The sequence below is a fragment of the Cryptomeria japonica genome, chromosome 10, assembly GCF_030272615.1.
Source record: "Cryptomeria japonica chromosome 10, Sugi_1.0, whole genome shotgun sequence".
Lineage (NCBI taxonomy): Eukaryota > Viridiplantae > Streptophyta > Pinopsida > Cupressales > Cupressaceae > Cryptomeria > Cryptomeria japonica.
In genome coordinates, this window is record NC_081414.1 from 494,495,985 (window position 1) to 494,514,688 (window position 18,704).

The 18,704-nt window shown below is 34.6% G+C and overlaps 1 protein-coding gene across 2 annotated transcripts in view; it reads left to right on the plus strand.

The window, feature by feature from the left end:
* Positions 1 to 18,704, plus strand: part of LOC131039369 (uncharacterized) — a 101,178-nt gene that overhangs the window by 68,192 nt on the left and 14,282 nt on the right. For both annotated transcript variants that reach the window (XM_057972097.2, XM_057972099.2), the window contains 2 exons: positions 3,140 to 3,396; positions 3,781 to 3,959. In XM_057972097.2, coding sequence (XP_057828080.1) covers positions 3,140 to 3,396; positions 3,781 to 3,959 — 436 coding nt within the window. The remainder of the gene's footprint in view (positions 1 to 3,139; positions 3,397 to 3,780; positions 3,960 to 18,704) is intronic.

Genomic DNA, 18,704 nt, shown 5'->3' on the forward strand with positions numbered 1-18,704 from the left:
TACATATGCATGCATACCCGATTAGGGCTGAACATATCACTTCTGGACTTCTGCTGGTGAAAAACAGCCTCTGGATGATTCAGTATGCCCAAAACCAGGTGTGTATTCCTCTAAAGTTGATGTCAAAGTCTTCCTTGAAGCCTAGCGCCCACTTTGTAATTTTTTTGGAATTTATTAAGCCTTCTTTATTCAAAATCGCCCTGCTGGTAGTGGCGCCTTCCTTGCTGCAATAATGGCTGCCAAAAAGCAGGTCGTGCAGCCTTGAAATGAGAGCCAACAATCACTAAAATGCAGACGTCTAATCCTCCTTAAGCTGGAACCTATAATCTGATTGATTTCTCTGAAATTCCTCTTCCAATTTGCATAATCTTGACCTCTGAATGAAGCCAACAGATAAGCAATATTCAGCTGATATCTCACAACCTCAGAAAGATGATACAATGAAGAGGCTACGCTCTCCAATGCCCAAAAAGCTCTGGAATTGCAGAAACCCTTGTCTCTGTTCTCCAACGCTCAGTGAATTCATGAAAATAGTTTATCAAATGCCAACAGAATGAATTTGATTTCTTCTTGGCAACCTTTGTATTCCTTCCATGAAGTCGAACTTCTCCAAAAAGCATTTAATTGGCATTTATTATTACATGATCTTGCACATTAATATTTTATATCCTTGGCCTAGGCATTCAAACAATTAATATCATGGCCCCCTTTTAATGATGACTTGACCCCTTCATTTAATGTGCAATTATAACATTATTTTATAATATGCCATTAATGAGTAATTATTAATAAAGTATTACTTTATTAATAATTAAAATAACATAACTCCATGAATATTCATTATTTCTCAATTCCGTTTGAACCAAGGAGTCAATCATTGCATCCACTGCGCATCTGACTGCCTTACTAAAAATAGTAAGGGTCCCTCTCCATCATCCCCTGACTTACTATAAATAGTAAGTATGAGAAACTGAGCCCTGAAATCCATACAAATGCCTAGTCTGAAACTATTGAGCTTTGGAGTAGAAAAATAACTCATTCATTGACTAGGTCTTTGCCACAAAGGACCCTCTATCCAACCCCATTAGCCTACGAGGGTCAACTGATAGGCTAATCTTGCTGAATAATTGATGTCTAACTAGGAGGGGACATTACGGATTACATAGATATGATTTGCAGACTTTCAAAACTGAAAAACCAGCTTATCTTTGATCCGATCAACCTTCAAGCACTTCCTCACACAACATATGATCTTCTGATAATGACATACGTTATTGGAATGCAACTCACATTACACACATTCTGATTTTTGCATGAGAGCCCTAATTACATAGCATTCCTCTAAAACAATACCCTAGGATGTATCCTAGACATCTATATATGTGAATTACATTTACAATTACATTCATGTGTTGCCCCAAAACATAGAAACAACATCCACAAGTCGGCCACACAAACACTCCTTAACCGAACGTTGAATAGGTCAGGTCCAATAGCCCACACACTACACCAAAAGAAGAAACACGCCACATGGTTCTAGTGAAGCCCTATCTGGTCCTAATGGTCATCCGCACGCTACCTCCAGAGGCCACACACCAGAAGCCGCCATTGCATCTAGCCAAAATTGCAATTGGTTAATTCCTTGGCATAGTGACCCTTTTGTCACTTCAAGCATGCAGACCACTACACACCAACTCTGGATATTGATGAATTATGTGTAGACATACTCTCCTTTCAAACCACATGACATGATTCCTAACCATGAAGAAATGTGGATCGCAACAAGCTACCTGAATAAGCTTACTGTCTGGGTAACATACTCCAAACACTCCAGAACAGACTTCTTGATCACTTCCATCAACATGAAAAATGTAACGTGATATAACATACATTCCTCAACTGAATCCACTATCAAAGTAATCTGCAGTACTACAGCAACTCAAATGCTCTAATATGACATGACAATTCTATACTTTCTTCAACCTTCTAGATGCCACAGAATTGAGTAGCATATTTGACACACATTTGACATCAAAGACAACATTCCTTTGACATCAATGACAACATATGTCCAACATTGGTATCATGGAGAGGTTCATTGACATCTACATTCCTTAGGTAGAGAGTTCATTATTTTGGTAGTGATGTGGATTCATCATTTGTTGATGGATGATCTTCTACAATGGTTGTAGGTGTCATGGAGGAGCTCTTGAATCTTGTTTATTATATGCAATGAGAGTTCATTGACATCTTGGGTTCTATTGACAGGAAATTTTCCCCAAGATTTTCCCCTTTGCAAAGCAATTTGTGAATTGTAAAATTTTCCCCATTTACCCTCTTTACTTGTATTTGGGATTTTAAATCCCGATTACAAGTTGGATGAAAATAATTGGTCTTCCCTTATGGTTATAAGAATTTAACCATCTTTTGTTGAAATTCCAAGTTGCAAAGATGAAAAACACCCGTCCTTCCAAAATCGGGTTTTTAGATTGCATGTTGAAAGTTCTTCCCATTCTCTTGAAAATGACATTACCAAAATCTTCCCATTTTTATCCATCCATATTGCCTATATCCGTGCTTTCCGTTCACGTCATTTCCCACAAGTCTAAATCTCATTTTTCACTCATTTCTCCATTTTCCGTTTTACAAGTATACTTGCATTTGGGTTTTAAAAATCCGATTGCATGTTCGTTCTTCCCCACTTGTATACTTGTAAAGTTTTCCCCAAGATAATGTTCTATTCATCATATTGTAAGCAAAGATCACCATATTATTAAGATAATCTCTTGTTTCTGCTAGTAATTTCTTGAAGTGATGCTAGTTTACTTTGTCTAGTTAACATCTTGATGTTGAAAATGGTGTTAGTGCCCACAATTCAGAAGGATATTTGGTTTCCCTGAGAACATTCTGCAACATGGAAATCTATTGTTTGACCTTGGTCAATCATTATAATTAATGTGTCTGTTGATTTGCAATGAATATACTGAGCTGAAGCATGAATTCATATCTTTCAAGGAGCTTTATCTGTTATTTTGATTTATTTTTTGTAGGAAGAATATTAACTACTAAGTTCCCCCTTATGGTACCTTTGAATTTCATATGGGTTATAATCTAATTTGATTTGTGCCTTTTTTGACAGGTACTCCATATGGATAGACAGTAAGATGCGACTGAACAGTGATCCACTTAATATCTTAGAATATTTTTTATGGCGTGGTGGCTTTGAATATGCTATTTCCAATCATTATGACCGGCATTGTGTCTGGGAGGAAGTGATGCAGAATAAACGACTGAATAAATTCAATCATACACTCATTGATGAGCAGTTCTCATTGTACCAGGTTGATGGGCTTACAAAATTTAATGCATCTGATCCAAACACACTCCTCCCAAGCTGTGAGTAATCAATCTTTGTTATTAATGATATCAGATTTCCACAATCCATAATATAATTGATGTTGCTTCTGGATAAGAGCGTGTGTGTGTTTTTTAATCAATGTTTTGGATCACACTCCGTGATCCATCATCAGGATAATAGAGAGCTAAGAGAGATAAAAGATGGAGCTCTCTATTATCCTGATGATGGATCACGGAGTGTGATCTGAAACATTGATTAAAATACTCACACACGGTCTTATCCAGAAGCAACATCAATTATAATATTTGTTATTTCCTCTGTTTTATTATTCTTTGTTTGAAAAGCTTTGTCCAGATTTGTTGGAAAGCTTTGAAAAGTTTTATTATAAGTTTAGGCTGACCTCTTTTTTTTGACAATTCCAGATGTGCCAGAGGGATCTTTTATTGTGAGGGCTCACAGCCCCATGTCAAATCTCTTTTCATGCCTTTGGTTCAATGAAGTAGATCGTTTCACACCAAGAGACCAGCTTAGCTTTGCTTATACTTTTTTGAAGCTCAGGAGAATGAATCCAGAAACACATTTATGGTTGAACATGTTTAAGGTAACTTAACTAATTCACATAGGGTGAACTATGATTTTTATCCATCAATGGAGATAGGTTGTTATGCTGTAGACAATAGCCTCATTGTCGTATAATTTCAGTGAATTCACAAATTAAATGGTTCCTACAATAACTATATAAGATTGAACAATGACAAATTTCTGATGAGTATATCTGTCAAGCACCAGCATTCACCCAGCAGCAGTGTAATGTGCCGTTTGGATTTTTTATATCCTGGAGGGAATATTACATAATATCCAGTCAGGTTTAACTTTTTAGTTTCTATACAAAATTTATACACCAGAAACCATAGTTGAAAAACTCAGACTTAGCAATGACTTGGCTGGCCCAAAATTTTAAAAAACTTGGGAGTTGCCAAAAAACTCAGTAAAAAATCGGCAGTAACTGAGAAAATTTATCAAACATTTTAAAATACATAAATTTTTAAAATATTCTTCAAAACACACATTAATAAATTTGTTGAGCATATTGCTAATTTCCATCATATATACATCAAAATTTGAGTTTAATTCTGGTCTCCACTCCCAGACCCCCTCATTGTGATCAAATTTCTTATATGACAAGAGTTACCAATACTAGTGGGATTTTGGGAGTGGAGACCCTAATGGGTTTGAGGGGCAGCAATGATAATCTACACAAGGTGTTAGATGTGAGGAAAACCCAATGATTTTTTTTTACTGAAAATGAGAAAAGAGAGAGTGAATATCATCAGCAATGAAAATCATGCTTTTTTAACTACAAGCAAGAAAAACTAAATTATATAAATTTGAACTAGTTTTTCAAGAAAAAATTGCGATTTTTTGCATTTATTCGTGAGTTTTTCAAGCAAACATTGCTGCGCGTTTTTAAAAACTTGTCGGAGACTGACTTGCTTGGCGAATTGGCTTGTAAGTACTTGGCAAATTTTTCAACTATGCTTTAATCCAATTGGTATTTTGATAATTATTAATTAATCAAATTCGCAAAATTAAATCTCTTTCAAAGATAGCAATCAGATATGCTGATAAACAACAAATGTTATTAACTTGAAATTATAATAATGTTTGCTAGAAGATCAATCAACTTAGCGCAATGGTGATTTCCATGTGAAATCACCCTTGAGAAATTGTGGTTTTTGTCCTTCAATTCTTTCCATGAGGTATTTCATCTTCAGGTTAATTCAACCACAGTTCCATGCTCCAAAAGAGTAATAATCAGATAATAAAAGAAGTATTCTTCATATGGTGGTTACTTATCCTTGTTTGGTGTCTCTTATATATCATTTTCCTTCCATAGTCACAATCCTTCACATACCTCTTGACTTTTGATAAAATTGAACCTTAATTTAATGTTTTATGAATATAGTAAATATTAAATATTTTATTTTTAATATTATAATTTATTATTATTATAGTTTATTATTGTCATCGTTTTAGGACTTAGCGAGTACTCTGCAAGTTTCGCTAAACTCGAGTCCTTGAGCTGGCTGTGTCGAGTTGACTAGATTTGCATGTCGAGTATGCAAGTCTTGGAGACTACTTGGCTGAGTCTTGCTCGAAGACTCTTTGAAAATTAAGCTTGGACTCCTGAGTCCTAAGCTCAAGCTCTTCTAGCTCTTGGACATAATAGCCACACTTTGTAAAGTAAAGTGAAATTTCAACTTTTTTGGTCTTTTTTTGCCCTCTTTTGTCCATTTCACCCAACGAAGCATCAACATAGAAAGAAGATGACTTGAGAAGAAGAATTTTTAAGGATTCAAAGTTCATCAAATCATGAAACGAGTAACTATTATTCTTTTTTTTTTATTTGAAAATAAAAAAAAAATTGAAAAATTAAGGGAAATGTTGTTTTCAATACATCGTAATACAACAAAATTAAGGGAAAATGAAGACATTGCAGAATTGGAGAGAGGAGCAACATAATTGGATGCAATGGAGGAAAACGAAGACAATTTTGAAGAAACAATCTATCATCATTTTGATACCGGCTTACCTTTCTTGGAGTTAAAAGAACAAGATATAGATTATATTTGTTTTTATTTTTTCATTTTGACATATCATCATATGTAAAACTGTTATAATGCTATTAAACATCTATTATTCATAAATTTATTGTATTACAGTGTATTGTTCGACTTTGAAACTATGAAATTTCAAAATTTGAGAGTTTGAATATCTTATGACGTGTAATGTTTGAATTATGACAAATTGATAGTCAAATTAGACTTTTATGTTTTCTAAATGCATTAATTTTTTTTTTTTAATTTTATTATTCTGGCATCATTATAAGTTTTTTTGATTTGCTGAGTCCATGTCTAGTCCCCCGAGTCTGAGTCAATATTTTGGGCTGCTGAGCTTGAGTCCTAAAACTATGATTATCATAACCCCATTTCAAAAATGTGACAATACAGTCAGCCTTTCCCAAGATTTTTTCTCCTCAAGCAATTACAGATTGGGATACTCCTAGAATTTCTTTACTTGCCTTAGTCTTTTTGAAGATATTGGGATCCCAAATTGATCTTGGAAATTTGCAATTCCCAATCCTTGATCCAAAGCTAAGACCTATATGCTCAATTTCAAGAACTTGAAAATAATTTGGCATGATAACACGTAGATCATCTTGAACATTCATCTCTTTTAACTTTTTATGCAATTTGGTAGTTGCATCGTCAATCTTCACACAATTTGAAGCTGGAGATGTTAATCTGCTGATTTCAAAAACACTAGTGTTAATAGTGGGTGTATCTATTCTTATAGGACTAATGGTTGTAATCTGATCTGTTGATTTTAGCTTCCATTCATTGTTAGGTCCCACTATTTTTTGAGGACCAACAAATTGTTGAGATTTGATATAGAATTGGATGCTTGTGCTGCCCTTTTAATAAACAATGATCCCCATACATTGTTTGAGACATAGATGAAAAACTCGGATTTTGCAATAACTCGGCAAGGCCAAAAAATTTTAAAAACTCGGGACTCGCCAAAACTCGGCAAAAAACTCGGCAAAACTCGGCAACTTTATCGAACATTTGAAAATACATTTTTTTTTTATATATAATTCAAAAACACACATTTACACCAAATTTGTATAACATATATGATTTCCATGATATATAAATCAAATTTTTTTGGTAATACATAGCAACAAATGCAAGTATCATAGCATAAACCAAAAACCAAGTGCAACATATGTATAAGAGTTCAATACATATCAACGTATCATAGTGATAGTCTCATAGAGTTATAGAGTCATAGACCACAAAACAAGAACCTCTGAAATTCTGATTACATATCAAGTTCAAAGTTTGGTATCAATGAAAATAAGAAATCATAAATTGTGTCTACGACTAAAGCTCAAAACAGATTGTGGCCGCTGGATGGGTGGTGCTGAAGTAGTGGCAACATCCTCAACACTAACAGGTGCCTCTGCTGCATGATCAACCTCCTGCTCCTCCTCACGTGCTGCCACTTCCGCATCCCATTCCTCTCCTGCCCTCTCCAACTCACTCAACTGCTCATTAGTAAGGAATGGATCCAAATCATTATCAACATCATCAGGAGAAGCAACCCATTCTGCTGCATATGGATCAATGTCATCCAAGTCAAGTGCTTCATGTGAATCTTGCCCTAGCACCTTCTTCTCATGTAATCGAATGTTGTACCGCACATAGACAAGATCATTCAAGTGTTGTTGAGTCAACCTATTGCGCTTTTTTGTGTGGATGTTCTCAAAAACACTCCAGTTGCGCTCACAACCAGAAGCACTACAAGGCTGTGATAATATGCGGATGGCAAGCTTTTGAAGATTAGGCGTTGTGGCACCATAATCTTCCCACCACAAATCTGCAAGGATACAAAATGTGATTTATAACTTGTAAAGATTTCAATAATCTTAAAGAGAGAAATAAATGGTAAAAATTAAACATATGTTTTTTTTTACCTGGTCGTAAGGTGGCTCTCCTACGTTTGCAATCAGGTGAAGAAAACAATTCCCCTAAGGCCTTCTTATAACTCTGCAACTCATCAAGTATCAGGTCTCGAAGGATCTCATCATCAACTAATCTCCGAATGCATGTGTCAAGGCCAATTCTAACCTCTGCATTTGCTCTGAAACTCGGAGAGTAAAAAAACTTGGGATTCAAGAAGTAGGCAGCAGCATGAATATGTTGGTGGAGTTGATGGTTCCACCTCCGATCAATTATGCGCCATATGGGTTCATACTTGGTCTTGTTTGACCCATACAAGTGTTGAATCGCCTCTTTGGCCTTATCCATGGCCTCATATAGATACCCCATGGAGTTATGATCCCCATCCACCATTCGTAGCACCCTCACCAACGGTTCCGACACCTAGATATAAAAAATCTAACAAAATCAGCAGATTGAAATATTAGAAAATTAAATAATAAATCATCAATTAAAGTTTCAAAACTTACATTGATGATCTCCTCCACTATCTTGGCAAAATTAGTATCAAAAATGGCAATCACAACCTTCTCTGCTTCAGGCTTTGTAGCATAAGGACTCCCCAACCATCTTTCACTCACGAACATCCGCTTCAGGTTGGGCAATGTAGCAAGTATGCTCTGCAAGGTGAGGAAATTGGTAGCAAAGCGTGTGACCCCCGACCGCACAAGATCCTTACCTTCAGTGTGCTCTCTCATAAGATTCAGGACCCATGTGTGATTGTAGATGTATTTGGTGATATTCCTTCCATCTTCAACCACTTTCTTTACCCAACTTAGTTTCCCTATGTCCTCAAGGAGCAAGTCAAGACAATGGGCAGCACAAGGGCTCCAAAATAATGTCGGATGTCTAGCCATTAGAAGTTTGCCGGCTGCCACATATGCAGCTGCATTATCAGTCACAACTTGGATGACATTCTGCACTCCCACATCCATCACCACTTCATCCAACATGTTGCACAAGGTCTCCGCATTCTTCACTTCATTGGAGGCATCAATTGATTTTAAAAATACTAACTGTCCTCCTGAAGCAACTAGAAAGTTGATGAGTGTCCTGTTCCTACCATCTGTCCATCCATCAGAAAGAATGGTGCAGCCATTCTTTTCCCAAATAGTCCTTTGCTCTTCCACTAATGCATGAGTGTTTTGGACCTCATCCTGCAATAACGGTCCACTTACCTCGTAACGGCTTGGGGATTTGAACCCCTTACCTGCCACAGTCAACGCGGTGACCAATTGGTCCCAAGATGGACTAGAAATAGCATTGAACGGAACATCGTTGTAGATAAAAAATCTAGCACACGCCACCTTGGCTTGTTGGTGAGCCTCTTTATTCCATGCAGTGCCAAGCAATCCAGGTTGTGCACCAGGAGTGTTACGTGGAATAAAGAAGTTTTCCATGTTGCTGTCCAAAGTTCCCTTTGCTCGTATCCGTGGCCCAAGGGAAGAACCAGATGTCCCCACATCTGTATGTGACCCCATGGAACTCAAATCTGCCCTTGGGGCTGCCATTGCCTCTGCTGTTCTCTTTTTTGTTGCCTTCCTTTGATCATATGCTTCAAGCGTTGCTATTGCATCTCTCGTAGTCTCTTCAGTACATTCCGTACAGCTTGTGGTATCTCGGCATTGAATTTTTGCAAGGTGATATTTGAACCTATTAATGCCACCTTTTACAATTTTTTTGCAATGGTTGCAAAAAACATCTCCTCGTTTTGGACCTGGTCTCCCATGTTTCCAACAAGGGTCTCTCTTTTTGCCACCAACTTTAACTGTAGAAGCTGAATCCATTTTCTTTCAAAAAGATGTGGAAAAGAACCTAGCAAAAGAGAGGCAACATTTAGAGATAAATAACATTGTTACCAAAAAAAATCACAAACATCCAAAAATTACAATGACTGTATAACTGTATTTTATTTATAGTCATCTATTAATAGATGACTCTCTAAAATTAAAATTTTTAATTGGTTGTGTATTTTTTTAAGTTTTTAACTTCAAATTTAAATTTAAATGAAATACTTTAATACACATTGACATTACACAGTTGACAGTCATTTCAAATGACTATGAGTATTTCACAATTGACTGTGTAATACACAGTCATTAATTACAATGTACATTAATGATTAATGTATTACACAGTCATCAGTCATTTGAAAATGACTATGTATTACACAGTCATTTCAAAATTTGAAAATGACTCTGTATTACACAGTCATCAGTCATTTGAAAATGACTGTGTATTACACAGTCATCAGTCATTTGAAATTTTGAAATGACTGTAATGACTGTGTATTACACAGTCATTTGAAAATGACTGTGTAATACACAGTCATTTCTCATTTGAAATGACTGTAATGACTGTGTATTACACAGTCATTTCAAATGACTGATGACTGTGTAATACACAGTCATTTGAAAATGAATGTGTATTACACAGTCATTTGAAATGACTGTGACTGTGTAATGATGACTGTGTAATACACAATCATTTGAAATGACTGTGACTGTGTAATGATGACTGTGTAATACACAGTCATTTGAAAATTTGAAATGACTGTGTATTACACAGTCATTTGAAAATTGAAATGACTGTGACTGTGTAATACACAGTCATTTGAAATGACTGTGACTGTGTAATGATGACTGTGTAATACACAGTCATTTGAAAATTTGAAATGACTGTGTATTACACAGTCATTTGAAAATTGAAATGACTGTGATTGTGTAATGATGACTGTGTAATACACAGTCATTTGAAAATTTGAAATGACTGTGTATTACACAGTCATTTGAAATGACTGTGACTGTGTAATACACAGTCATTTTGAAATGACTGTGTATTACACAGTCATTTGAAATGACTGTGACTGTGTAATACACAGTCATTTTCAAATGACTGTGTATTACACAGTCATTTCAAATGACTGTGTATTACACAGTCATTTCAAATGACTGATGACTGTGTAATACACAGTCATTTGAAATGATTGTAAATTGTAATTACTAATGATTGTGTATTACACAGTCATTTGAAATGACTAAGACTGTGTAATACACAGTCATTTGAAATGACTAAGACTGTGTAATACACAGTCTTAGTCATTCGAAATAAAACAATACAAAAAGATACCTGGTCGTGCGTGCAAATGCAAACAATATAGTCATTTTGACTGTGTAATACACAGTCATTTCTCATTTTGACTGTGTAATACACAGTCATTTGAAATGACTGTGTATTACACAGTCAAAATGACTGTATTGTTTGCATTTGCACGCACGACCAGGTATCTTTTTGTATTGTTTTATTTCGAATACACAGTCATTTTGACTGTGGAATACACAGTCATTAAGACTGTATTGTTTGCATTTGCACGCACGACCAGGTATCTTTTTGTATTGTTTTATTTCGAATACACAGTCATTTTGACTGTGTAATACACAGTCATTAATGACTGTGTATTACACAGTCAAAATGACTGTGTATTCGAAATAAAACAATACAAAAAGATACCTGGTCGTGCGTGCAAATGCAAACAATACAGTCATTTTGACTGTGTAATACACAGTCATTTCAAATGACTGTGTATTACACAGTCAAAATGACTGTGTATTCGAAATAAAACAATACAAAAAGATACCTGGTCGTGCGTGCAAATGCAAACCCTATGCAAATCGCATGGCGTTTTTTGCCTTCCGGAGTCGCGCGAGCCACGAAATGGAATAAAGACTTCGGTTTTTTTTTGCCTGCGACTTAAGTCGCGTTTTTCTCGCATTTTGTGCCGCGTTTCGGGCGGGTTTTGGCCATTAACGGCGATTATTTGCCAAAAAAATCGCGGCGAGTATATAAAAAAATCGGCCCGAGTATTTCCGCGATTAACTCGCGTGGCATTATGGATCGCGATTACTCGCGAATTTTTGAATTGCTTGCCGAGTTTTGCAAGCCTGGTTTGAGACTTGTCAACAAGTCAGTCATGATAAAAGGAATGCAATTGAGTTGGAACTTTTTTTGTGCATTATTTGACTTCAAAATATCAATCATAATGCTATTTTTATATACAAGTATTAAAGTTAATATGTTAATATTTAATAATAATATTAGTATATATTAATAGAATTAATATATTAATATACGTGTAATAAAAGAAATAAGAAATTTATATATATTAATATTAAAAAAGTTAATATGTTAATATATAATATTGATATTGATATATTAATGAAGTTAATATATCAATATATAACATTAATATTAGTATAAATTAATCAAGGTTACTAGGAGAAGGGGATACTTGGAAACGTCGGAGATGTAAATGTTATTCGATTTTCAATTCAAGATGCAAGTTATATTCAAGATTATTTATCTTCTTTCAGGTATATGTTATTTCTTAATATAATAGATCTGATTATTATCTGCTATGCTGCAGATGGAGAAGGAGCATTTATCAATTTCGATGTTCTTCTCATCATTACCAATTGATATATATATGCTAACAAGGAGGATCAAGCAATACCTTGACTGGTCATGTCTAATAGACATGACCGATCAAGATATTACTTGATTGCACCTCTTAGAATCATAATCGCATTTACCTTATACCAATCGGTATGTATATTACTTAACAAGTGAACCGATACTAACCGGCATGTATATCATTAACAAGTGAACCGATACTAATCGGTATGTATGCAGTCATTTAATAAGCCCGATAACAATCGGTATTTACATAGTTAACATGTTTGACCGATACTAATCGGTGTGCATATGATTAACAAGGTAAACCGATACCAATTGGTATTCTGTGCTTTATGATTTGCAACCGATAATAATCGGCAGTTAGACATTAATTAAGAATCCGAAGTTGATCGGAATTTTGCAAGCAAGGTTATATATATATAAATCAAAGAATAATCATCAGATGAAGGAATGATAAATGAAGTCTTATCATAGTCTATCGATAAGATAGATGATTGAATGAGAGACTTCATTTATCTCTCATTCAATCATTTATCTTACCCAGGTTATCAAGTATCAACAGGAGATTGGTACTAGTAGAAGACACCAATTTTTCTTTTAATATTATTTAATAATTTCCAGAATATATCATGACATGGAACATTGAAAACAAGAACAGTGGTGAATTTTAACATCAACTTTAAAATTGAACAAAAGTTGATATTAAAATTGCTTATACTGCTGGTACAATAGCCAATCTAAATGGTTAGTGGAATTAAGGTAATATAGGTGTTGAGCATACTCAATATTGTCGGCTGAATAGTAAAGGCAATTTTTCTTTAGACCATTACAATGATAGGAAATAATTCATACAATTGTTTATGTCCCTCTCAAAAATTCTACACTGTTAGTAGATCTGATCACTATAATTTTGCATGGATTTTGTCTTCCTGCGATGTGGTTTCCTTATTAGCTATTTCCCTACGACTTTGCTTTTCTATAGGCTTATCTTATTTATTTTCCTTTCGTTATTGCCTTTTACCATGTTTTGCCTTAAGTTTTCTGGTGGGAGATGTCAATTTCTAGTCGAGAGACTTTGGAGACAGCAACCAAAAGCACCCTATGTGTCGGGAAGTTTCCAAGGATATGTGTCGGGAAGTTTCCAAGGATGTCTCCAGTATTGGGACGCGTCCTCATCTTCGAGACGTGTCTCAGGGGTTGGAGACGGGCTTCCTAGTAACCGTGATATTAATGGAGTTAATAGATTGATATGTATGTAATAAAATAAAGTTAATATCATAGTTTTGGGACTCTAACTTGGTTCAGACTTTGCAGCCCAAAATAGGACTCGAACTCGAGACTCGGCATGGACTTGACAAAAAAAAATTTGTAGTTTTACAAAAAACAAAAAGAAATTAATGCATTTAGACTAATTTGACTATCAATTTGTTATAATTCAAACATTACACATCATATGATCTTAAAACACTTAATATTTGAAATTTCATAATTCATGCTCAATAACTAGTGGGGGTTTGGGAGTGGAGATCCTAATGGGTTTGATGGGCAGCAATTATAAGCTGCACAAGGTGTTAGATATGAGCAAAATCCAATGATATAAGGGGTGCAAGGAAAATATTAAGAAATGGACGAGTATGAGTTGCAACATACTTGTTTTGGACAAGAAAGCGCAAAAAGAAGTGAAAAAAAAATTTTAAAAATTGTTTTTTAAAGCTGTTGGATGTCCCAGTCGGATGCAAGAGTCTTGCGTCAAGACTCACATGAGTCTCATGCTAGGAATTGATAAGTTTTGGTCGACATTCTCTAGGACTCGACTCGCGAGTCCGTGGTGAGCCTTAGGTTTTGTGAGTCGGACGAATCTTTGCCAAAACTCGCTGAGTTCCCAAACTATGGTTAATGTTAAAAGTGATAAAGTTAATATATAATATAGTGTCAGCAAAATTAATATATAATGCTATAATGTAATAATAGAATTATAAAAAAATAATATTAGTAAATAATAAATATTAATATATATTATTAATTTTAAAAATTATGACCATTATTTTTTTTTAATTGCAAAATTATAAATTATTGAATTTACTAAAATAATTTTTAATTCATTTGCCTTGATGGAAGACAAACCCAAGACAATTTACAAAAATGCAAGTTGAGAGTCAAAATTGTAGGAAAAAATGCTGAAATTCATTCTAGTTGTAGGAAAAAAATGGTGAAATTTGTCACAACTGTAGGAAAAAATGTCAAAATTTGTCGTGGTTGCAATGAAAAACGATGAAGATTCAATCGACATCATCTAGACAAACATGTGGGAAGATTTTTGAATCCTATTCACACCTCTTGCCGAACCGAACCTGAATTTGGACTTGGGCCAAATTAGACCTAAACCAGCAAATTTAGGGGGGCGAACGAGTAACATAGGGGTTTTAAGACTTTTCCAGAGGATCTATCATGGATAGAACAAAAGAGATTTGTTAGAATCAATGCTATGAGCCAACTATCATATTGGCAACTTTTAGGTTGAGCTATTAATAGCCCATGCTCTTTTAAGCCATCATTGTTTTTGAGGAGATAATCATCTTTTGAGAAGTCTATTTTTAAAATATATATATATATATATATATATATATATATAGATCAGCTAAGTTTAGAAGGTCTAAAACTATCAATCGTAAGGTTTATTTTTTAGTTGTTAGTTATCTTTATTAGAAATATATTTGAAGATTTCCTGATTTGGGGTTTAGAATTTGTGGACAAAATTTTACACTAAACGTGCTTTGTATGTAAGCAAATTATTCATTGCATAGAAGTATTAGTTAGCTTTTAAAATTATTTCTTATATAAAACTTATAAAAACTTATAAGTGCCATTTGCACTTCAGATTTCATGGAGTGGTATTTGGTATATCTATATTGCTGCTGCAATTACTGTTCAATCTTTTTAAGTTCTTGCGTGTGTTTAGGTAAACCGATTCAATTCTTGTGTTGTACTTACAATTCTTCAGTCTCTGCTTTCAGTTGGAAAGATTAGGTTTTAATTAGTTGCTATAGGTTGTTTGATTAAAGTGAAAAGACATAAAAATCTCTCAGCTTGAGTAAAGTGTCGATTCACCTTGGGCCCTTGCCTGAGAACTAAAGAGATAGGCAGTTATTTAATTTCTTTTGCAATGTATATTGAAAACCCTTAGAGCTAAATTGTTCATATTGTAAAAGGCAGTAGGTTGTGTCTAGGTTTTAGAGTTTTTGTTCTATTTTTTGTTACAAGGAGCTTCTCCTAATTTGAAGAGAGATATATCCTCATGTGTTGTTCTGTTTTGTGTTGCATTGAAAGGTGCAAATTAAAATGCTAATAATTTTTGGCAACTCTATTGGAATGATAGTTACAGCCATTGTTCTCCTCTAAAAGAAGGTTCTTCTTCCACATCTATGCCAAGCTTATTGCAATACTTTTAGCTTTAGAAATAGGACCGTTCCCAATGATGGTTAATCAAGAGGGCAAAAATCACAATGATCCGCCTCCTCCTTCCTTGCTTTGGGGAGACCATATTGGTCAGTTGGCTCAGATAGACCATTATGAGCTTCAATGACTAATAACACACTGGTCAGATCCCATAAAATAAAAAAATCTGGCACCTTGTTAAGTTACACAAACGTACTATATAATGACACTAATATTGAGTTAATATTATTAACTTAATATCTAAAATTAATACAGCCTTAGAATTTTAGTAATTTATATGGGAATATTGATTCTAACATTCAATCAAACGGTGCATGGTGACTATGAACCTCTGGAAATTGAATGGAGCAGTACACAACTATTGGTTGCAATCAATGGAGTAGACAATTCTTCAGTGGTAGTGACATCATTAAGCAATAAAGTAGATCTAATTTATTGCAGTTTGTAAGCTTTTAGAGGGGGGGAAGGGCTTCAAACTTGAGAACTATTAGATTTATACTTGGAAGAAATTCAAGAGGTGGATTACGGATACAATAATAGTAGGCTATGGTATGGTGGAGTTTTTATGTCGTTGATTAGTTGGATGAAATGAATCACTTTAAGCTTTTATGTTATAAGAGGGTTGGCTAACAGCTGGGTATTAATTAATTACGTCATGGAAAAAATCATGATGTAAGGCCTTTTGCATGGTATTGGGGATGGCCATACCTCCATAATTCTGGGTAATTACAATAAAATTCCTAATGATAGTTGCTAAAAACTATTTCGAGCCATTCTAGAAATTATTGATGGGCCTTGTTGATATTGCATGTAGTGGAGACAATAAGAGTTAAGACAAAGATTTTTGTTGGAAAAGTCTAGATTTTAATAAGTTGATTATGGCAATCCAATTTTAGGACCATAAATTTTAAGTATTTATCTCGAAGAGTGCTTTTACAAGTATACAATATATTGAACATGTATCCAAGCAATGAACAAAAATTGGCAATGGCGTGGAGACATCAACATCTACATTTTTTAAAAAGGGGCTTTGGGAGAAATCACAAAGAAGTATATTGTCATCATTTCCATTTACTACTATGTAACCTATCATCTTGATGATGATAAGAAAGAATAAAACATGCTACTTAAGTGAATTAAATGCCTTGCCATTGAGATCTAGGAAACTATTTGTAGTTTTTGATTTCAAATTAAAATTAAATTAGCAAAACTAAAAGACTTTTATTGAGTATATGGAGAAAACGTAGAAAATTCCTAGTGCCCATCAAGGTACAATTGCTAAGTTCATACTATAAATGGATATTCTAGTGCTCCATAGGGATGCGTACTTGGCCATGAAACAGGCATCCTTGTCCCACTTTGTGTTTTAGATATGGTGGGACAGAAAGGGAGTTCCCTTGGCTGTCCCCATTTTTTCCCAAATATGTGAAGTGTTCTCGAAATGGTTTAGAATGCAAGGATATGTGTAGAGAATCTTGGGAGTTTTTGTAGGAGTCGTTGAAAAAATCTCGAGTTTACAGACATGTTTAGTGAGTTTGGATAGTTGCAACTTTCAAGGGGTTTTTGAATGGGATTTGCAGAATCAAAATGTTGGTTGTAGATGTGGGTATGGCATCTAGACAAATGGCTAGGGCATGGTGGGGGTAATAGTCATGAGAATCTGAGTATGCGTTTAGTTACAGAAACAAAAGTTGCAGAGACATTTCCAGCCACATTGAAGGTTTTTCTTAGTTGCGAGAACATCAATGGGTATTTTACTGTTTTCCAATATGTATAGTAATCTTACAGAAATTTGAGAGTCCCTATATATATATATATATATATATATATATATATATATATATATATATATACTGCCGTCATGGTGCTCTCCCCAAAAAATGCCCCCTGGACTGCTGTCTCACGATCCCCAACCCCGAAACACCATGGAACATAGGGATATGCAAATGCTGAGTTCTAGAGCTAATGATCTGGTATATGAGCTCCAAGGTACCCAGAAAAGGAAGACAAGCATCGAATGTGTATCATCAAGGAGCAACAAATGAAAAGTAAAACCTAAATTGAGGTTAGCTCCATGCCCTTTGTTGTTATTGTTGTAGGGTCATATCCAAGCAGCTTCTTTATTTAAGAAACAGGAAGGGGGGATATTTTGTCCTCATTTTTGTTTTAAAAAATGATGGACCATTACATAAAATTTGTGTCAAAAAATGAAAATTTTACTCTATGGCATGCTTCTCGAGGCATAATTTTGCTTCGCCCTTGGACTGGCTTAATCCTCAGTCCATCCTCGAACCATGTTTCAAATTTCATCACATTTTGGGTTCGTTTGCTATGTCTTTCCTTCAATTTCGGGTTTTTTCTCCCTGACTGCAGGTGGGAAATTTTCTTTAAGTTGCAAGTTTTAATGTTTTCCTTTGTTTTAGTCTTTGTAGGTAAATTTTTAGCTAATTACAAGTGCACTTTATTGAAAAAGAACTTGTAACTTACTTTTTATTTCCCCCTTGATGCTTTTTGGTTTTTTAAGTCATAATAGGGATTTTTTGGATAAGTTGCAAGTTAATTTTAAATTGCAAATTTAATAAGTCACTTATAATTCTTTTATAAAGTTCCTATTTTAATCTTTTTACGTGTAATGGGGATTTTATTCCTTCCCCTATTACATGTGTTAAGTTATTAAAACTTGTTGAAGGGATTTTATTTTCCCCTTTACAAGTTATTATAACTTGTCTTTCTCTCTCCAAAACCCGATTTGCTCCATAAGAAAAAATAAAGGCATTTTAAACTTGCTAAAGGGTTTTTAAAACCCGATTTTGCCTTGTGGAAAGAAAAGTGAAATTTTAAACATGTAATAT